Source organism: Eschscholzia californica, unplaced genomic scaffold (assembly GCF_041429995.1).
Source record: "Eschscholzia californica isolate CP2 unplaced genomic scaffold, dmEscCali1.0.p SCAF_1, whole genome shotgun sequence".
NCBI lineage: Eukaryota > Viridiplantae > Streptophyta > Magnoliopsida > Ranunculales > Papaveraceae > Eschscholzia > Eschscholzia californica.
In genome coordinates this window covers 10,751,155-10,774,204 of record NW_028238198.1, presented here as the reverse complement: position 1 = coordinate 10,774,204, position 23,050 = coordinate 10,751,155, and the positions used below count along the sequence as shown (strand labels likewise).

The window sequence follows — 23,050 nt, the reverse complement described above, 5'->3', positions numbered from 1 at the left end:
CCCCATCTTGTTGGTGATAGCCCTTAGCAACCAAACGAGCTTTGTATCTTTCTAAAGACCCATCAGCCCTCTGTTTCACTTTGTAAACCCATTTACATCCTAGAACATTCATAGATGAGTCTCTAGGAACTAAAGACCAAGTATCATTCTTTTGTAAAGCTAAAAATTCATCTTTCATAGCATTACACCATTCCACAGATTTAGATGCTTCCTTGAATGAAGTTGGTTCATGAAATTTTTGAAGAACAGCCACAAAAGCAGATGAAAGAGGATGATAAATGGAATAATTTGCAACAAAATCAGGAATGGACTTTGGTTTTTGAATACCACTCTTTGACCTTGTGGTCATAGGATGAAGTGATTGAGATGAAGATGTTGAAGTGTCAATATTAAGAGAAGACACAGCTATCTGAGTAGGCTGTTCAGACCCATTTCCAGAAGTGGAAATAGTTGGTAGTTGTAAAGGCTGTGCCTGATTTTGGTAGTGAGTAGTAAACATAGGAATAGAAAGTGTAATTTCCTTGGGTAGTGGAACAGAGACTGATTTAGACTTGTCAAAGCAATGGTCTTTAAAATAGAAGGAAGATTCATCAAATATCACATGTCTAGAGATGTGCATCCTATCTAAACTAATATCATAGCATTTGTAACCTTTATGTATAGAACTATAACCCAAGAAGATGCACTGTGCTGATTTAGGACTGAGTTTATCTTTTCTAGAATGAGCTAGATAAGGATAACATGTAGACCCAAAGACCTTCATGAATTTATAGTCTGGTGCTTTATGAAAAAGACATTCATAAGGAGATATGTTTTCTAATATAGGTGTAGGTAACCTATTAATGATATATGCTGAAGTAGAAAATGCATCAAACCAGAACTTTTTAGGTAAAGAGGAGTGAATAAGTAAAGTATTACCCATTTCAGTGACATGTCTGTTCTTCCTCTCTGCTTTACCATTCTGTTGGGGAGTGTATGGGCAAGAGCACCTGAATACAATCCCATTATCATCTAGAAATCTCTTGAATTCACCCTTTGCCAACTCAGGAGCACCATCACTTTGAAACTTCTTAATTTTGGAGGAGAGAAGATTCTCATTAGAAGCTTTAAAATGTTTAAAGCAATTCAGACTGTCTGATCTTACTGTTAATGGATATATCCATGAAAACCTACTATAATCATCAATGAAGAGTATATAATATCTAATTCCAGAGGATGTTGGAATTGGTGCTGGACCCCATATATCACAATGAATCAATTCAAGAGGGAGTGATGATTTTGAAGATGAAGAAGTAAAAGGAAGACATTTACTTTTACCTAGTTGACATGAATGGCAGACATTCTCAAGTTGCTGAGACTTAAATTTGATCTTGTCTTCATGATTCAATTGAAGTAATATAGCTTTTGATGGATGTCCTAACCTTGAATGCCATAGATGAGGATCTAAGCATTTTATAGCACTATGAGCCTCTAAAGGAGTACTGTGTTTTGTAAAATTTATAGGATATAGATCATTAACCATAGGACCCTCAGCTAGAATTGAACCAGACATAAGGTCTTTGATGTTATAACCCCATGGAAGGAACTCTACTGAACAAAAATTCTCATTTGTAAACTTGGAGACAGATAACAAGTTCTTCTTTATATTGGGTACATGAAGAACATTCTCTAGTTTAAAAGGATGAGAAGAGATAGATAGAGTAGTATTACCTGTTTCCATTATAGGCAAATACTTTCCATCTCCAACCATGACTCTTTCTTTGCCTTTATAGTCTTTTGGTTCACATATGATAGACTTATTGTTTGTCATATGGCTGGAGGCCCCAGTGCCAGCCAACCAAGGAGTTGACACTGCCAAATGACATTCTTGAATTGAATCACCTCCATCAAATGTAGAAGAACCAGATAAGATAGCCATATTACATTCAGCAACCACTATGTCCTCATCATTATCATCTGAAAAAGTTTCTTCAAGTTCTTTTGTATCATTATCATCTTCCTCTTCCTCAATATGAAGACCAGCAAAATTAGGGTGATATGGTTTGTTTGCTTTAGGCTGAGCATATCTAAAGAAACAATTTGCAGCCATATGACCCCATCTTCTACAGATTCCACAAGGAACTGTAGCAAAATCAAAATTTTCAGCTTTTGGACCCAACTTAGGACCTTCTGTGATGTTCTTACCTTTATTAGGGTTGGAGTAGCTCAATTTGACCTGATCTTGATGAAGATCATGTGTGGTCTTACTATAATTTGAATGATTTTGATAGGGTTTACCCTGAGGTTTCTGCCTATTATCATTCTTCTGTCTATATTGTGATTGTCTATGAACAAAAAAGGCATTTTCTGGTTCCTCTTTGTGATTCATTGAGTAACCATTGCTCATGGTGTAGTAATTTTGACCTAAGTTCAGGAAATGTAATTCGTCCTTCTCTAATATTCATAGAAATAACAAATTGTCTATAATCTTTCCCTAAACCTAGAAGAGTAATTCTACAAAGTTCTTTGTCTGTTACCTTATCATTAACTGCAATTAGGGCATCAGCAAGAGATTTGATCTTCCTGATATACTCCCCAATAGTTGAATTTCCTTTCTTTATAGATTGAATCTGTGAACGAAGTAAATCTTTCTTAGCTTCGAACTCTTCTGTGTATATGAGATCAAGATAAGACCAGATTTCATAGGCCGATTTTAAACCAAGAACATCTGATTTGATCTCAGGTGAAAAAGTTGCTTTTAAGCAAGATTGAACAAAACTATCCTGTTTCTTCCATTTCTTATACTCGGGATTCAGAATTTCTCTATCATCTTCAACAATCTTCATAGCTGGTATTTCAATGGAGCCATCAACATAATCTATTAAATCAGCACCATATAAAATCGATTCAACTTGATCCTTCCAAATTAGGTAATTCGATCCATCAAGCTTATCAGATACGAAATTTGCTATATTGGAGATCGAGTGATGGTGATTAGAAGAAGAAGAAGCAGAAGCAGCAGAATTGGTTGTGGGATTCATTAGGTTAGAAATCTGATACCATGAAAATTTATCTAATTCTCTTTGATAAAACTCTGTAATTTTATTAACTCTCTTTTTCAATCAATCTATTACAAAGAAGATGATCTCAATTTATATCATCTAGAGAGAGAAGGAAATAGTTTGTTACAGAGAGAGAGAGAAAGATTAATTGACTTTCTTAATAGTTAGTTAAGTTGTTAATCATAACAACTTTCTCTAACTACTACTTTAATTATAACTAACCTTCTCTAACTTCTTATTTAACCAAACTAACTATTTGAGTTAGCTTTCTTATTGAGTCAGCTAAGACTAGACAGCTTAGTCAGATCTCTTATTAGCTTATATAACCTCTAATTCTCTAATAGTTACCTTTATTATTTTTGGTTCAAGTTCTCTTTGCAGCATAGTAGTATTTCCTGGTGAATGAAGTTCAATGGGTAGATGACATTCATCGACAGGGACGGAATCAGGAGTCAAAAGCAAGGGGGGCCAAATGTACATGTGCAATTAAACATTTTTTCCTTCGATCTAAATTTTTTACGTGTTTTACCTAAGTTATCAGTACATATGCACACTACTTACACCAAATCATGGAAATAATACAACGAAAAAATGAGAATTAATTCTTATGACGATCTTTTTGTCGTACCTAATTTATCCTCGTGCTTTGAAACAATAACAAAACATAAATCAAAATAAAACTCAAGTGTATTCGAAGAAACGAAAGGCATCTTTTTTCCGAAGTTTAAGCTACATCTAAATTTAATAAGAAGTAAGAGTAGATAAATGTCAACCAAACCAAGTCCAAACATGAAAAGTAGTAAACATGGAAAGAGAGGTCAATTAGAATCTCATCTAGACTTCATAGTCACATGTTCAAGTGATGATTTTGTTCACCCAGACTATTAAGGCACCATTAAATATCCCACATTTGGGCTTACCCATGTTGAGGTCAGGGGGGCATGGCCCCTCCTGGCCTCAACATAGATACGTCATCGACAACTCCAAGTTCGTTCATTATAGACTGAAATATAGAAAAGTTTAGTCAGAGGACTTTACGTATATATACCTCCAAGAATGGTAACGAACTTTACTCTTGCAGGCACCCTCGAATAAGAAGAAGAATTGAACTACTACTGAAGCAGCAAAAGTTGACAAAGAAAGATGTGCAGGATATTCTCCAAGTAGATTTCTAACTCGGTTGTCTTTTTTTTTTTTTTACCTTAATATTTAAACACACAAGCAACTAAGCCATTCTGGTTCTTAAATCTTACATCAATGGATAATGTGCACTCAAGACTTACCAACCCTAATTATAATTTTAAAATGTGTAACAGCAATATCATGACAATATCGGCGATGTGGATTGTCATCGGCGATGTGGATGAACCAGAAAGATCCCAAACAAAGATCAAGAAGTTCATCTCTGCATTTTGACCCCAACTAAATGATTCTCTGAGCTGAATTTTTAGCAAGCATGGAAAATAGTTTTTGTGGTAGGTCTGAGCATGGCATAAAAATACCAGTAGTTAAAGATGCATGTATTTGGTTGAGGTGGAGTGGAGGTGAATCTTGATGTTTCTATTTAGACATTAAATTCTCCATCTCCCCTTCACTCAGTACGGCTTTAGTAGAGTCTTTGACTTAAGGCATTGGCCGACAATAACCTAATTGCGCGTTGAAAAACTGATGTTCTCCGTTAGCATGAGTCTCTTCAGCATCAACCAACTTCCCTCATTTTTCTTTATATCATATTCATAGAGGTCATTCTTTCGTATTAAGAAAGACTTTCTTGTTTCAAATTAAGTTTGTTTTTATTGGTCGTAGTTTTATCAGACCATCATTTGTAATACAATATCGCAATGGTGTCAATATAATACTATAGATTTGTTGTTTACTTTCGTCAGAAGGACACTTATGATATTTCATTTGGCATTTGTAATTTTAAATTGCAACTTGATATTTATATAATAGTATTTGGTAGTATTTCCTTTTGTTATTCTTATATTACAGGCAAGACTATCTACTTCTTCTTCATCACCAAATTTACAAACCAAGCTATTTCTACCATTACTTGAAACTCAAATGAATATTGTGACTCCTTTCACCAACCTCATATCTTGTCTATGGGGTTATTGTTATCCTCACATTACCAACCTCCGCAACCTCAAAACAAATCTCAATTCTTTGAGATCTAAAATTGGTCAATTGGAGAGTAAAAGAACCGATGTCATGAACAAGATCCTTCTTGCCGAGTCAGACTTACCTATTCTTCACTCTCAGGATCTCTTCAAGTTCGTCGATGGCACATTTCCTCCTCCTTCTGAGTTTCTGGTCACTTACTCTGAGTCCTCCACTTCTTCCATTCCTAACCCAGACAATGTCTACTGGTCTCGAGTAGATCAAATGCTATTATCTTGGCTCAATGCCACTCTCACAGACTGTGTTCTTCGTTTAGCATTTTGGGGATTTTTGAAAACATTTAAAAATATTTTGAAGACATTTTGAGTTTTGTTTCAAAAATTTATGATTTTGTTGACGACATTTTGGGTTTTGTTTCAAACATTCAGGGGAATGTTGATTATTTTTTAGTGTTTTTCTTGGTAAAAAGCTTTGTTCTTCGTTTAGCATTTTGGGGGGTTTTCAAAACAGTTACAGTTATGTTAAAGACCTTTTTGGTTATGTTTCAACATTTATGGTTTTGTTGTAGTTATTTTGGGCTCTTTTGTTGTAGTTATTTTGGGCTCTGTCCTAGACATTCAGGGGTTTGTTGATGAATTTTGGGTGTTTTATTGGGTAAAAAAACTTTTGTTCTTCGTTTAACATTTTGAGGGTTTTTTGAAACATTTAAAAATATGTTGAAGACATTTTGGGTTCTGTTTCGAACTTTTATGGTTTTGCTGGTGACATTTTGGGTTTTGTTTCAGACATAGAGAATGTTTATGATTTTTTAGTGTTTTACATGGTAAAAAAAAAATAAATTGTTCTTCATTTAGCATTTTGGGGGGTTTTTGAAACATTTAAAATTATGTTGAAACATTTTGAGTTTTGTTTTAAACATTTATGGTTTTGTCCAAGACATTGTGATGGAGACTATCCGGCAGGTGGGCCTCTCGGCCAAGACACATTGGAGCCCAATGGCTAAATTGCTATATTAATATAGTTTCCGTATTTTAGTATTATGAGTTTCTATAATTACGAGTCCTAGCAATCAAGGAAAGAGTCCATAAGTTATTATCTTCTTTTATTTTCTTCCCTATTTGAGTCTATCTAGAAAATAATAATCTCTATAAAAGAGAAGTATGGTCTGTCTATTGATTCATTGAATTGAATATTGAATAAAATCCTCCTTGATTGCATTGTTCTTCTTATTATTGTTTAGTTTGATCTTGTTTAATTTAGTTATTTAGCAATGAGTTCTTTAGTTAATTCGCTTCCGCAACAATCTACATCAGCTGGTATCATGCCCTCAAAATCCTGAGGAGAAAATAGCAAATTTTTTTTCTTCACCAACACATCCTGAACGAAACAAGGTGTTTAAATCACGCCTAACAATTAACAACAAAGTTTGCGACTTCATAATCGACAACGGTAGTGAAGAAAACATGGTTTCTAGTCGTTTGGTTGCAGTACTACAACTACAGGCAATTAATCACCCAGTTCCTTATAAAATAGGTTGGATATCTAATCAGAGAGAGTTGTCAGTTACTAAACAATGCTCGTTTTCCTTCTCCATCGGCACTCATTACTATGATACAATTACTTGTGACGTGGTGGACATGGATAATTGTCATATTATATTTGGAAGACCTTGGATTTATGACGTAGATGCTACTCACCATTGTAGAGATAACACCTTCGAATTCCTTTGTTTAAATAAACGAATTTGTCTTCTACCATTATCGGACGAACACCTTCAACAACCGACGAGGAAGGATGATCGGTCTCAACCGACAGCAACCGAACCGAGGGGCTTCCTCCTAGCAACGAAGGATTCTCCCACCGTCGGCAACCAACCACCACCGGAGGTCCAAACATTGCTCGATGAGTACAATGATCTCAACCCCTCCTCTTCCAAACCGTCGTTACCTCCATTAAGAGATATACAACACCAAATCGATCTCATACCTGGAGCTAACTTACCAAACTTACCACATCACAAGATGAGTCCGCATGAGCATAAATTACTACAAGAACAGGTGGAAGAATTATTGAACAAAGGTTTTATACGTGAAAGTCTTAGCCCTTGCGCAGTTCCAACATTATTAGTACCAAAGAAAGACGGAACCTGGCGAATGTGTGTTGATAGTCGGGCTATTAACAAAATTACAATTAAATACGGTTTTCCGATTCCAAGACTTGAAGATATGTTGGATCACCTTTCCGGGGCTACAGTATTCTCAAAAATTGATCTAAAAGCAGGTTATCATCAAATCCGTATTCGTGAGGGAGACGAATGGAAGACAGCTTTCAAAACAAAGGAGGGCCTTTATGAATGGTTAGTTATGCCCTTTGGACTCTCTAATGCACCTAGTACTTTCATGCGATTCATGAATCAAGTTCTTAAGCCTTTCTTGAATAAATTCGTGGTTGTTTACTTTGATGATATACTCATCTTCAGTAAATCTAGAAGTGACCACCTTCAACATATTAGAGAAGTTTTCGACGCAATGCGTCTTAATTCATTATTTATGAATGTTCCGAAGAGCCACTTTTTCCTCAATGAGGTATATTTCTTGGGTTTTCTTATTAGTAAAGAAGGTATGAAAGTTGATCAGGCAAAAGTTCGGGCAATTTCTGAGTGGCCGACCCCTTCATCACCATCTGAGGTACGTAGTTTCAACGGTTTAGCTTCTTTCTATAGAAGATTTATACGAGACTTCAGTACTATAATGGCCCCTTTAACTGATTGTTTGAAGAAAGGAAAATTCTCATGGGAAAGTCAACAGGAAGAGAGTTTTAACTTAATTAAACAAAGGTTATGTTCAGCTCCGGTATTAGCTTTTCCGGATTTCTCTAAATTATTTGAATTGGAATGTGACGCTTCAGGCCTGGGAATTGGCGCAGTTCTCTCCCAAGAAAAACGTCCTATAGAATTTATGAGTGAAAAACTCGGTGAAGCCCGTCGTAAGTGGACCGTGTACGAGTCCAAATTTTATGCCCTTTACCGAGCATTGAGACATTGGAACCGTTTTCTAATTGGTGTGGAATTTGTGTTATATACGGACCATAAAGCATTACAAACATTGAATGATCAACGTACCGCTGACCCAATGCATATGAGATGGATTTCGTATATTCAAAGATTTAATTTTGTGATTAAACACAAATCGGGAAAGACTAATACGGTAGCCGACGCCTTGAGCCGGCGAGCAAGTCTCTTAACGACTATGGCAGTCCACGTTCCGGGATTCGAATCCCTTCCTACCTCCTACAAAGATGATCCGGATTTTGGACCTATTTGGGAGGCTTGTACTACAAACCGGTCTACGGGTGAGTTTTTTATTTCTGACGGCTATCTTTTTCATGGACAGCAGTTATGTATTCCTAATTCTTCTCTTCGTGAACATATTATTCGGGAATTACATAATGAGGGTCATGTGGGAAGAGATAAGACTTATACACTTGTGTCTGATCGTTTTTTTTTGCCGAAATTACGACGGGATGTAACCCGTATAGTTGAACGTTGTTATACATGTCAGACTAGTAAAGGTAATACTTAGAATACAGGTCTTTATACACCACTACCGACTCCGGTAACTATTTGGGAAGATTTGTCAATGGACTTCGTACTTGGTCTTCCCCGTTCACAGAAAGGTAGGGATTCAATTTTAGTAGTGGTTGATCGATTCAGTAAGATGGCTCACTTCATCGCTTGTAAGAAGACAGATAATGCTTCTAACATTGCGAATTTATTTTTTTGGGAAATTGTTCGTCTTCATGGCTTACCGAAGAGTATTGTTTTCGATCGCGATGTGAAATTTCAAAGCCACTTTTGGCGATTTTTATGGAAACGTCTCAATACTAAATTAAATTTCAGCAGTACTTGTCACCCCCAAACTGATGGGCAAACTGAGGTTGTTAATCGTTCATTAAGGAATTTACTTCGTTGTATTACACGTGACAAGGGAGTTAACTGGAAAACTGCTCTTCCGCATGCCGAGTTTGTGTACAATAGTACTATTAACCGAACGACGAAGAAGGCTCCGTTTGATATTGTGTATACGTCCACCCCTAAACACGTGTTGGATCTAGTCCCACTACCGATTATACCGGAATTCGACTCCAATGCCGAGTCCCTAGCATCGTCCATCATCCGCCTCCATGATGAGGTTCGGCGGAACATTGATTTGGCTAATTCAGCATACAAACTTTCGGCCGACAAACATAGGACGATTCGGTCCTTCGAAGTGGGTGATTCGGTTATGGTCCATATTTCTAAACAAAGAACTCCAGCCGGGACTTACAAAAAGCTTGGTCAAAAGAAGTTCGGCCCTTTCAAGATTCTTACTAAGATAAACGACAACGCGTTTATTATCGATCTTCCTCCGGAATTCAATATTTCGTCCACGTTCAACATCTCCGACATCTTTCCTTATCACCCGGATGAACCTATTTATGACAACTCGGGGACGAGTTCTGCCTCGGTGGGGGAGTATGATGGAGACCATCCGGCAGGTGGGCCTCTCGGCCAAGACACATTGGAGCCCAATGGCTAAATTGCTATATTAATATAGTTTCCGTATTTTAGTATTATGAGTTTCTATAATTACGAGTCCTAGCAATCAAGGAAAGAGTCCATAAGTTATTATCTTCTTTTATTTTCTTCCCTATTTGAGTCTATCTAGAAAATAATAATCTCTATAAAAGAGAAGTATAGTCTGTCTATTGATTCATTGAATTGAATATTGAATAAAATCCTCCTTGATTGCATTGTTCTTCTTATTATTGTTTAGTTTGATCTTGTTTAATTTAGTTATTTAGCAATGAGTTCTTTAGTTAATTCGCTTCCGCAACAATCTACATCACATTGTGAAGAATGTCAACTACAATGTTGGACATGTTCATAACATTTTATGATAAAGATAACAAAAAATCATTTTTTGTTCTTCAAAATATATGAGATGCAGAGACAATAAACAGTTTGTCTCAAGAACTAAACAAAATATGAAGAAACAATCAATTATGGACAATCTTAAGGTGCGTTTTTACATTGTTGACACTCTTTTGACTGAATAATAAATTTACAAAATAAGAGTTAACCATGTAAGGATCCATTCACTAAACAACATGAATTAGAATGTTTGGAACAATATATAAAATCCATAGACAAAAGGAAGAGTTTCTAAGACAAATAAGCAACATATGCAAACATTCTAATTAATGTTGGAGAGATACGGAAGAATGACAACTACAATTAGGCTCGACATGATTCACAAACTAGCTTCTTATCATTATTTTGAGAAGTATCAAGTGCTCTATCCGGTTCCATAGATGCAAATTTTGCAAGTGGAATGAACAAATGATTATTGCAAGTGGTCATCTTTGGTCATCTGAGTAAGTGTTATCATCTACGATCTGCCACATCTCTCTTTCATGGTTGGTTTTAATCCAAGGCCTTTACCTATAGCTTCGAGAATGGTAACAGTCTTTACTCATGCAGGCACCCTCGATTAAGAGGAAGAATTGAACTACTACTGAAGCAGCAAAAGTTGACGAAGAAAGATGTGCAGGATATTCTCCAAGTATATTTTTAACTCGATTGCCTTTTTTTCCTTTAAAAAAAAATATTCACTAGTAACGAAGCCATTCTTATTCTAATTTTTAAATGTATAACAGGAATATCATGACAATATCGGAGATGTGGATGGACCGGAAGAGAAGGAAAGATCCCAAACAAAAATCCAGAAGTTCATCTCTGCATTTTAAGCCAAACTAAATGATTCTGAGCTGAAGTTGTAGCAATCATGGAAAGTAGTTGTTGTAGGTCTTAGCATGCCATGAAAATACCAGTAGTTAAAGCTGAATGTTGAGCTATATTCATTCTTAAAGCCACAGACATGTATTTGGTTGAGATGGAGTTCAAGTGAAATAACTGTTTATATAATGGTAGCAAATTGTGGTGTTACGAGGAGTTTTCGAGAGATTCATATATCACCTTGATTCTAATTCTCTGCTAAATTTAAAACAAGTGTTTTCTTCTTGTTGCTTGAATGATTTTTATCATTTAGGAAATGGATTCATCCATAATTCGGAGCTAGTCATGTTTAACGGTAAAAATGTGGATTTTTCGTCATCCTTAACTGGCAGAGTTATGGGTAAAGAGAGCCTCAAAGAATCCAATTGTTATAATATCCCTCCACTCTTGAGGCACTGCTTTTGTATATCTAGCTTGAATCTTGATGTTTGTATCTAGAAATGGTATAGAACTTCAAAGAAACTAAATAGATTGAGCTGGAAGCTGTTATCACTGGAGTGTGGTGATATCTTTTTTGATACTCTATTTATGCTTTCGATTGATTGTCATTGGCCCATTGGGGATCTGAAGTTAGTATTGAAGCTTTCGCAGTTACATAATTTAAAAGACATCTCATTGCGGACTGATCGCCTTTGAAAATTTAGCAAAATTAGTTAACATGTCTCTATCTATTACAAGCTTAAACATTAAACTATTCGCTCCATTTAGCCCCCTCATCCCAAGACTAATTGAATAATAATCCGATAATAATTCACCTAGCAAGACTAAGTGAATCAAACTCGGATAACAATTCTGGATACTGGTTATCTTGGATACTCTTCGGCATAACACCTTGACCTATTTCCCAACTCATCGGAACTTCCATATCCCTACAAAAGAAAACACAGAACCAACAGATACTTGTCAGTTATCCGTTAAAACAACAATTCACAGTCAAGCTTCCACGAATTATAAAGTCGTTTTTTCTACCTTAAGTAAGAACCAAGTGAAAGAATAAGAAGATAGATAGTTATGGCATACCCTTCGAGACACTTGAACTCGCAGTAGTTTCTTCTCTGGACTGTATATTCCCCAAATACATCTTCAAGTTTATTGGCCAGCTCGGGTATCTCCTTTTGTGACCGGATATCCAAAACTTTCATTACCTGCTGAATGTAGCATTCTGTATTTTCTTTCTGAACATCTACAGTCCAAACAAGGGCTCAGATGTTCATTAATCTTGTTCTGTTTCAATAGCTCAGATAGGGTCTTGTCGATGTTTTTTAGGTTCTGCTTTGAGGTACGATCGCGCCAACCACTTGATAGCTTTATCAATAGATCAACTACTTGAATACGGGTTTTGACATTCTTTATTTTACAAAAAGCATTTGAAAATCCATTTCCAAAGACAACCTACGAAACATAGACAAATGAGCCTGAAAATGCTTCATTAGTTAAACTTCAGATAGACAACGAAAGGGAAGCAACTTACTACCTTCCATCTTGCACCGCTAAAAAGTAGAGAATACATAGCTCGTAAATCAACAAACGGGTCGCGCTTGACAAAGTCGTAAAGTATTGCTCTGGATAATCTCTTGTCATCTTCGGCATAAAAATAACATTCACGGTCCTTTGCATCAAGTACTAATTTCCTCCAAACTGAATCACTTTTGATTAGAGTTTGCCCGTCTCCCACAATCCACAAACAGTATCTTGCCCTTGTAAGAGCTACATTTGTTCGTTGAGGATTGGAAAGAAAACCCACTGACCCTTTCAAGTTGGACCGAACGGTAGACAAAATTATGACATCTTCTTCACCACCTTGAAACCCATCAACAGATCGAACGCTCACCAATAAATCACTATTTGATCCATATTTGTCAAGTTTCTGTGTGAGTGCAAGTACTTGTTCTTTATATTGGGATATAATACCTATACTCACCTTCTGGTTTGTCGAAACACTTGCTGCATTTAACCAAAAACTCACTCAAGGAATAAAGAAGTTAACATTGTTATATGTATGGAATAAGAGTTGTCAAAAAAGATTACCTTTGAAAAGATTTTCAACTATTTCACAGATTACTGCAACTTCCAACATATTTTTGCAGCTATGGGTGGTGCCGAATTCCTCCTCCCCATATGAAACATCTATGAATGAATAAGCTCCATACATATCTCCTTGAAGCAATTCTCTTTTATAACTTTCATCTTTGACATTAGGGGCATCTGAAATCTGATTGTTGTAAAACTCAGCATTCGGGAACGCGCTTATGGATGGATGCATTCTATACTGAGTACTTAAAAGATTCCTTTGATAGCCCAAAGACACCAACCTCTCAAAAAGACTTCTTCCAAATTGAGCCTCCTCAGAGATCTAGCAAACAAACATAATTCCAACATTAGAGCGTATTAGCATGATCCCACATTGCCTGGGCATTAGATTGTGGGTAGTAGACAAGATTGGGCAGTCCTTTCTTACAAGTCGGTTTTCAAGGAGAGGTAGGCACAAGAGTTTGTGAAGGAATAAATAACAAGTCAAAGAAAAAAGTAATTGCGATAAAGTGTACCTTGCTGTGGACCAGAGCGGGCAACTGACGTTCGTCCCCTATAAGAATCGCATGCCGAATCGCATGCGGGAATGGCTGACTCGCATTCTTTAAGTTGGGCAGCTTCATCGATCACCACAACCTTAGTTTTATTAATTCCTATCAACTTCGCGCAGCTAGAAGAAGTACAGAATATAAGGCAAGCATTTTGCAAGCAAAAGTCTCGCATTCTTTAAGTCTCTCACCAACTTCTGTTTGGGGCTTAATTACATAATGTGGCTCACCAACTTCTATTTGGAGCTTAATTACACCATGAGGGAAAACCCCACACCAACCTTTTAAATACGGAAAACCCACACTCCATAGAAAATGTGAATGCAGTCCACTCACATACCGAACGAGTTCAAGTTCAACACGGATAGGGGGGCCGTACACTCCCTGGTGTACTCCCCTTGTCTTATTAGTCGCCTAAACAATGAAGTGTATTGCACGGAAAGGTAGCTCTACTATTTTTTGTTCAAGTTCTCTCTGGTGAATGAGGTTCAATGGGTAGATGACATTCATTGACAACTCCAAGTTCATTCATTATTTAGTCCAAGGACTTTATGTATAGCTCCAGAGAATGGTGACGATCTTTACTCTTGCAAGTTGCAGACACCCTCGAATAAGAGGAAGAATTGAACTACTACTGAAGCAGCAAAAGTTGACAAAGAAAGATGTGCAGGATTTTCTCCAAGTATATTTCTAACTCGGTTTTTTTTTTACTTTAATATTTATACACACAAGTAACTAAGCCATTCTTGTTCTTACATTAATGGATAACGTACACTCAAAACTTACAAACCCTAAATTTGGGAAATGTTGTTTGGGGTGAAAGCCCCAAAGCGAAAGAAAAAGCGACCCAATCACATGCACACACGTGGCAAAGAAAACTGCGTGATTCTTCGAATTTTCAAAATCTTATATTTTTGTCCCCCATTTGTCCGTGTTTAGGTTTCAGTTCCTCCGCATTTTAACTTTCAATCCCTCCGCATTTAGCTTTCAGTCCTTCCGTGTTTGGCTTTCAAAAATAAGATTATATATCCAACAAACCTACGGCCAATAGATCCTATTTTATCACTTTCGTTTACTTTTATTTTTGAGTAATCGACCACGATCTATGTTAGTCCTACAAGAAAATGATACATCATGAAGATGTGATGAACACGATAACTGCCTAATTTAAACCATGAATGAAAGAGGCCTAAAACTCGACAAATTTATTATATTATTTACTATGTATATTGCCTAAATTACATGATATGAATTTTGATGGCAAACCTTTCCACCGAAACTCGTGCCCATGACCTCATGGGCTTAAGAGGGGGTGTCCAACCGCTAAAGGGTGGTGGACACTTTCATTTTCTAATTAAGTTCTGGAAACCGTCAAATTGCCTAAACCCCATAGCATCTTTATTTTTGGGTTCACATTTTATAACATACGAATTTGATTTCTTCCAAGATTAATCATAAACTACTTCTAATATGATTCATTGCTTATTTGGAAAAAGAGTGTAATTGCACGATAATAATCTAATAAAGGGTTTTTTGAGCTTACCCCTCTTAACACTAATTAGTAATTGAGTTTACCCCCTTTAGTAATTTGTAATTGAGCTTACCCCCTTGAATTTAGAAATTTTGGCAAAACTACAAGGACATGTTTGGCATGGGATAATAAAATCATAAATTACAACCAAAATTAATCTTTGCTAATCATATTACCGACCAAATCAAACATCAAAGTAAGGTGGAATAACTATGAGGAATTATATTGAAGGATAATTAGTCTTGGTATTCACATTTATTTTACGTACGCCAAACACAACCTTTTTGTCTTTGTCAAAAATAATAAACCTAAAGGGGTAAGCTCAATTACCCATTCCTGAGGGGGTAAACTCAATTACCAATTAGTGATGAGAGGGTAAGCTCAAAAAATCCTCTAATAAATTCACTCACTTTTTGGTTAAATTGAGAAGAGTTCATAAAATTTTAGCAGTAGTTTCTTGTAGTAATTTTAGCAGTAGCCATCATTTATAGGTTAGGGATCTGAACCTAACGTTGTTGATGTCGGGCAACTTTATTTTTAGGTTAGGATGAGATTCCTATGACTATGGAATCTGATTGTAGCTGAGGCAAGCAATCCAAAAGTACAAGTATTCATTAATATTTAGAGGTTCATGGTGGTCTAAGTTGGTCGATGGAGGCGCACTTAGCCAAAAACCAAGAGACAGGGGGAGATCTGTTTGTGGTCTGAGTTTATTTTTGTTAGATATGATCTGAATCGTTGAAAAGATCAACGATCCAAATCTTGTTTTTGAAAGCCAAACACGGAAGGACTGAAAGCTACCGATTTTGTAATGTCAAGAAGACAGAAGATGCAGAAGCGGGAAAGTCGAGAGAAAATAACGTAAAGAACTGACAAGTATCTCTATAAGAAATGGGGATGATGAATCGTCGTCAGATTCTGTGAAGCCTGAAACAAATAAAGTCGAGGCTTAACCAAAAGGGGAGTCGAAGACTCTACTAAAGCCGGTGCTTGGGAATTGACTAGAGGTGGAAGCGGAGACTCGCCACAAGACCTCCAACAACATACTAATTCGTAACGTTTAGGGATGGAAAAGGTTAGTAACGAAGATCAAGTTTGCAAATTAAAAAGATTAGAGGGCAATGGGGATACTAGTTATTAATTAGGGGGGGCAAATAGAAACAACCTAAAACGGCTAATGTTGCACCAATTCACCAAGTATTTGAAAGGGGCGGTAATTATAAGGCCCAAAAGTTGGGACCCGAGAGAGGATCAGGCCCAGTGTAAAATAATAATCATAAAAAGACCCACTTTGTAAAAGTACCTAAATACCCTCCTTAATATAAACTAAAGACTTTCGTGTCCTGGCTGATTAATAAGAACCAAAAAATTTCTCTTTCTTTCTGAACTTTACTAAACAATCTCAAACCTATCTTCTCCTTCTTCTCTCTCTACTTTTCTCTCAAAACATTTACATCAGTTTCTTCACTCCATAAAATTCTCATCAAATTCTTTTTATTTTTTATAGATGTGGTACCATTGAGGATTTGAGTAACAAAATTAAAAGTTAATCTCCATCATCTCTATCAAAATTTAATCTTGTCATTCTCTCTCTCTCTAGAAAACCAAAAACCATCTTATCTCTCTCTCTCTGCAAATCGTTTTTGAGCTTTAATCTCCATCATCTCTATCAAAATTTCGACTGAAATCCAGATAAACTAAGGTATCTAAAATCTTTTGTTAGGGTTCCGGTTTGAAAAGGTTTTTTTCATCGGTTCGATCTTGGTTTTGTTACTCGATTTTTAGGGTTTTGGTTTTATTACTCTATTTTTCATCGGTTCGATCTTGAAAAAACTAGGGTATTTAAAATCTATTGTTAGGGTTTTGGTTTTGTTACTCGATTTTTAGGAGAAAAAGAAAGATTTACTGTTGAATACACAACAATTTTATGTGGGTGTTTCTTAAGATCTTCATCATGTTCAACAAAATCAAAGATTTTTATGTATTTTTTTGTCTTGAGATCTTCATCATGTTTCTTAAGATCTTCATCATGTTTTGATGTGTTTTTAAGAATATAGATTTTGTTCTTCAGAAATATTTAATGTGTAGAAACATTTAGGTCTTCCCAGAACACATTTGATATGTTTTAACAAATTTTGTTCATTTTGGATGGTTTGTTCTTCAGATCTACATATAAAAGATCCTGGTTTGTAAACATTTCTGGTTTTTGTGTTACTTTATGTTAGTTTTATTCCTATTCTTTGTTTTCAAAACTTGAGGGTTTGTTTTTCAAAAACCACAATACATTTGTAAACAAGTTTACATGTTGAAAATATTTTGGGTTCGTTTTCAGACATTTTGGGTTATGTTAAAGACATTTGGGTTCCGTTTCAAACATTTATGATTTTGTTGTAGTTATTTTGGGTACTGTCCCAGACATTCAGGGGTTTGTTGGTGAATTTTGAGTTTTGTCCCAGACATTCAGGTGTTTGTTGGGGAATTTTGGGTGTTTTACTGGGTAAAAAAGATTTTGTTATTCGTTTAGAATTTTGGGGGTTTTGGAAACAATTAAAATTATGTTGAAGATATTTTGGGCTCTGTTTCAAACATTTATGGTTTTGTAACGACATTTTGGGTTTGTTTTTTAGATATTCGGGAGAATGTTGAAGATTATTGAGTGTTTTACTTGGTAAAAAAACTTGTGTTCTTCGTTTAGCATTTTGGGGGATTTTGGAAACATTTACAGTTATGTTAAAGACATTTTATGTTCTGTTTCAAACATTTACGGGTTTGTTGTTGTTATTTTGGGTTCTGTTCCAGACATTCAGGGGTTTGTTGAAGAATTTTGGATTTTTACTATGTAAAAAAACTTTTCTTCTTCGTTTAGCATTTTGGGGGCTTTGGGAAACATTTAAAAATATGTTGAAGATATTATGGTTTCGGTTTCAAACATTTATGGTTTTGTTGACGATTTTTTGGATTCGTTTTCAGACATTCGGGGGAATATTGATGATTTTTTAGTGTTTTACTTGGTAAAAAAAACTTTATTTATTCGTTTAGCATTTTGGGGGGTTTTGGAAACATTTACAATTATGTTAAAGACATTTTGGGTTCTGTTTCATAGATTTACGGTTTTGTCGTACTAATCTTGGGTTATGTCCATGACATTCAGGGGTTTTGTCGTACAAATGATTATATGCAGTAGGAATAAGGGAAAATGCTCCAGACATTAAAACGAATGTTATCAGCATTTCTAAAAATGTTTAGAAGAAGTGGAAAATGTCAAAGATATTCTCATTCAGAATGAATCCCGAATATGAAGAGCAAAAATATACATTTAACAATTGATAAGTAAAAAAAGAATCTAAACAAACATGTTTTTGTTTGGAAAAGTGAATTCATGTTGCATGAAAAACTTAATATTTGGTTGGAGCATATACTGAAGTTGTAAATTGAGGAACTCTATTTTGAAGGATCTCTATTTTGAAGTTTCTAATTTGCTTCAAGCCAAAACTAATTTGTTCGGAAATATTTGTGAGGTTGTAAATTTGCTTGAAGCATATATGAATTTGTTCAGAATTAGAAAATTATTGAGAACAACCAAAGATTTGTTCAAACACATTTTTGAAGTTGTAAATTTTCTTCATGCAAAAGCTAATTTGTTCGGAAATATTTCTGAGGTTGTAAATTTCCTTGGAGCATATATGAATTTGTTCGGAAATAAATAATTATTAAGAACAAACAAATCTTTGAAGTTGTAAATTTTCTTCATGCAAAAAAATAATTTGTTCGGAAATATGTTTGAGGTTGAGAACTTCCTTGGAGAATATATGAATTTGTTCGGAATTACAAAATTATTGAGAACAACCAAAGATTTGTTCAAACACATTTTTGATGTTGAAAATTTGGTTGGAACAAAACCTAATTTGTAGGGTAATAACTTTGACGTTATAATAGTATACTCGAACACAAAACTAAATGTTAGAGAGTTCAGAAATAAAAGTTAAAACATCTAAAAATTAGGTAGAAGGCAAAATAGATAATATTCATAACAAAATATTGTGGACAATCACAAAGGAAAATTTATCTTCCATATTCACTTGAAGAACCAACTTTTCACTGAATTGTAACAATCTTGTCTTCTCTTCACTCTCTGGTTCCAGCTCCTCCTTAACCTTGAAGAACATATAAACGATTTTATTATCTGAACAAAGTAAAATATTTCACAAAATATATGTCATATTATCTAAACATATTAAAATATGCTTCATGCACAACAGGACCAATATTGGCTAATGCAGACAAAGTTTCGTATGCAAGTAACATATTTTAGGTATTTCAAAATATATCTGAATATGTTTACATCCAAAAAGAAATTGTCTCATCCAAATGGAAACATATCTAAATTTGTTGAAATCCAAATAGAAATTGTTTCTGAAATTACCTGATTTGCTTTCAGCACATCAATTTCTTTCTTCAAACCTGCAAAGAAGTAAAATAAAACATGAAATCTGAAAAACATGAAACATCAACGAAAACATACAGATGAACAAGAAAGTTTTATCAAAAACGAAATTTTAGAAATAGAAAGTTCAAAGAAAAAATTGAAAAGGTTCAATGAAAGGAAGGTGCAATGAAGATGATAGTATGAAAGGAAGGTGCAATGAAGATGAAAATGAATCTAGAAAGAGAAAGTTTAAAGAAAATATGATGAAGATGAGATGAAGAAAGAAACCAAAGAAACTTTATGTTTTCGAAAATGTGGTTGTGCAAAGAATAAACCTAACTAAGTGACAAAAACAAATTTTATGCATCATGATTCAAATACAATGTCCTTAAAAAAGAAGAATTTTTAAGTGAAAACCCCACTTAATATTTTCTAATTCTTAACACAACAATATATGCTTCGGAAAGCATAAAAGAATCTGAACAAAAAAGTTTGTGTTTGTAGAAATGAAAATATGTTTCATGAAATTTATGCAAAACAAAAAGCAACTTTCTGAGTTCCTTCAAAAATATAAAGAAAAGTAATGTGTTTAAACTGGACACACAAAACATATTAGGTTTTGCTTAGGACATAACTTGGTGTGTAACGAAAGATGAGTTTAAAAACCAAACAAATATTATGAAAACAGAAAACATGAATTCACAAAAAGGAAAATGAAACATGAAATCTGAAGAAACAAAATTTTAGAGACAGAAAGTTTAAAGAAAAAAAAATGGAAAAGAAATGAAGAACAAAGAAGGTTCAATGAACAAAACATGGTGTTGATGATAAAGATGACGAAGATGAACACAAAATGGTGTTGATGATAAAGATGAACAAAAAATGGTGTTGATGATGAAGATGAACAAAAAATGATTTTGATGATAAAGATGATGAAGGTGCAATGAAGATGATATGATGAAAGGAAAGGGAAATGAAGATGAAGATGCTTAAAATGGTTTCTACAACAAATTTAAAATGCTTAAAACATATATCAATCTTTGTAAGGCACAAAATCTAAATTTTTGTCGTAACATTTATAAAAATCTATATTATAAGGGAGGAGGGTATCTTTTTCCCTCCTCCCAATGGTCCAGATTTCACCTCCCATCTTATAAAAGACGGTCGAGATTGAATTGTTAAAGTTTGATGGCTTAGATTAGCATTTGAAATCAGTTAAGGGATGAGATCAAAACAAAAGGCATCTTTGAAGATGCCATTTTTCCTTTCTCAAGAGTCAAGCCCAGGTAGCCCCAAAAAAGCACTTCCTTCTCAATCCTCATCTCATTCCCGCTCTCACTCCCTCCTCTATTCACGTTTTTCTTATTGATGTGGCCATTCAATCTCTGTTGAAACCTTTATCCTCACTCTCGTTCTTTCTCACTAATTCAAAGCCATCAAGGCATCAACACCTCTTATTTCTATTCACTTTGGGGTTGAAACATCGGTTGGGTTATGGGGCAACCTAAGATTTCTGTTGGATGCTACGATTTTGAGTTAATTACATATGGGGTAAGTTACAACTTTGAGTGATTTTCTATCATCGATTTGGTTGGAATGCATTTAGTTCTGCACGTCAAGTGTTTGACGAATTGTCCCACTAAATTTTCTTATATTCTTTTCTCTTTATATATTTTCTCATCAATTTGTCTCATCTCTACTTTTAGGTATTCTTTTTTAGTTTAATCCTTTCATGCTTTATGTATTCTTTTTTGTTTATATGTAAGAGGGTGAATCCATCTTTAATTAGCTGAATTCAAAGAGTTAGTCCAATAATTTGTCGTCATTGCATCGTCAATGTACTTCACAGTTGACATTAACGATTTGGTAATTTGTTGGTATGAAAGACTAACACTTTAAAATGGTAAATATGGAAGTAAACATGCTTTCTTAGGTTATTAACTATATCTTGCTTTGTATGTTTACGTTTTTATACTAGATCTTTTCTCAAAATTTCGATGCAACTCTTGAATTTGGACCTATTTATTGAAACTTCAATGTGTATCAAGAGAAAGAAGGTTATCAAAGCAAAGAGGTTAGTTTCTATGTTTTCTCCTCTCACTATACTCTCTATATTTGAGAGGAGAAAATTACTTTGGTGATGGATTTGAAATCATTTTCCTCTTTATTATGGTTATTGCAGCTCACTTATTTTGCTTACACACAAAGTAGTTAATGTGATGTGGGGATTTTGTATGTCTTATCTCCACCACATTTGATAAGAAAGATGATACGAAGGTCTTGCAACAGTTTGTAGACATGGTTGTTGGAGCTTCTCTTCTTCTATTGTGACTCAAGCTGATTTGAAATAACTTCTTGCAGTAAATCTGACTTAATGTTTGTCTCAATGTTATTTCTTACTTTGGTATTTTCAATCGAAGTCTAATTTTAATTTTACAGAATTAAAAAAATCCTATGATGTACGTCTGAAGACCTTTTTTGAGTAAAAGCATTGTACTTTCTCTCTCTCCCTTTCTCTTATTATGTTTTTGTTTGAGAGGTTTACAATAAGCACTATACTCAAAGTAACTAATTCTTCCACAACCACGTAAATTTTTTCTTACGGTTAAATTCATTTGTGATGTTCTCGCTTATTAAAAATCTATAGTTACTTTACCAGGTTAGAGTGGCTACTTCACCAGACTAGGATGTGTTCAAAGTCCACAAATAAAAATGGAGAAAGGAAAGATGGGGAAGTTAGTTGTTTAGGTTATTGATCATTTTTGCTATTATTTACTTGGAAGATGTCGAGTTCGGCCTCGACCTCTCTCACCTTCCTTGCAGGTATCTCTTCATCTTTTTCTCTTTCACAGTGACTTTAGGCCTCTCCGTCTCTATTTCACAGTGAACTTATGATCTAGGGTTTCCTTTTCAATCGTTAAAACTATTGTTCAAGGTGTTTGATTTGTTTAGGGTTTTGATTTTTTTTATCCAGGGTTTCCTTTTCAACCGTTAAAGCTCTTCATACTTTATCCGTTTGTTTACTGAACAAACCCCTCAACTTACTGAATCTTGCTTTTGTGATCAGGTTCTCTTACTCATCAACTCATCTTGAGTTTAGTTCGAATGATTACTGAATGGATTGTCAAAGAAAGCACTTCTTGCCAAAGCACTCTTTCGGGTTCAAAGTCTATTTCAGGGAAGTTCGACGACTAAATATCTACACAAATATATCTTCAAGGGTAAAGATCGTACGACCGTGGTTGTGAAGGTCAAGCAGATTTGTCGAAAAAAGAACCTCCTGTAAATGATCTTACGATTGTGGTTGTGGAAGCGTCATACGATATTCAAAAGAGTTCCGAACTTATGTTAAGACGAGGATTTGTAAAATCAATTTTGTTGGACTAAAATGACATCTTCTAATGTGTTGATTTAATATTTCAAGTTCGATCTATTTTCTTATACGCACTTCACTTAACTCACATGATAGAACTGTCCGTGCCCGTCGGGCACGGGTTATACCCTCGTAAGTAAATA

General features: G+C 35.0%; 1 protein-coding gene, 1 long non-coding RNA gene and 1 pseudogene across 3 annotated transcripts in view; 2 read left to right on the top strand and 1 right to left on the bottom strand.

The window, feature by feature from the left end:
• Positions 1-11,316, top strand: part of LOC147564047 (ARM repeat superfamily protein) — a 59,213-nt gene extending 47,897 nt beyond the window's left edge. Inside the window, exon 8 of the mRNA XM_086642958.1 lies at positions 10,860-11,316. Coding sequence (XP_086499084.1) covers positions 10,860-10,949 — 90 coding nt within the window. The 3' untranslated portion in view covers positions 10,950-11,316. The remainder of the gene's footprint in view (positions 1-10,859) is intronic.
• Positions 11,317-11,701: 385 nt separating this feature from the next.
• LOC147564046 (putative helicase MAGATAMA 3) lies at positions 11,702-13,752 on the bottom strand (annotated as a pseudogene).
• A 7,286-nt stretch (positions 13,753-21,038) lies between these two features.
• LOC147564045 (uncharacterized) lies at positions 21,039-22,886 on the top strand. Of its 2 annotated transcripts, none has more exons than XR_015236748.1 (4): positions 21,039-21,085; positions 21,513-21,608; positions 22,194-22,357; positions 22,602-22,886. It is a non-coding gene; the product is annotated as an uncharacterized LOC147564045 (long non-coding RNA). The 2 variants fall into 2 exon arrangements; XR_015236749.1 differs by having other exon boundaries at positions 22,182-22,357.
• The last annotated feature ends 164 nt before the right edge of the window (positions 22,887-23,050 follow it).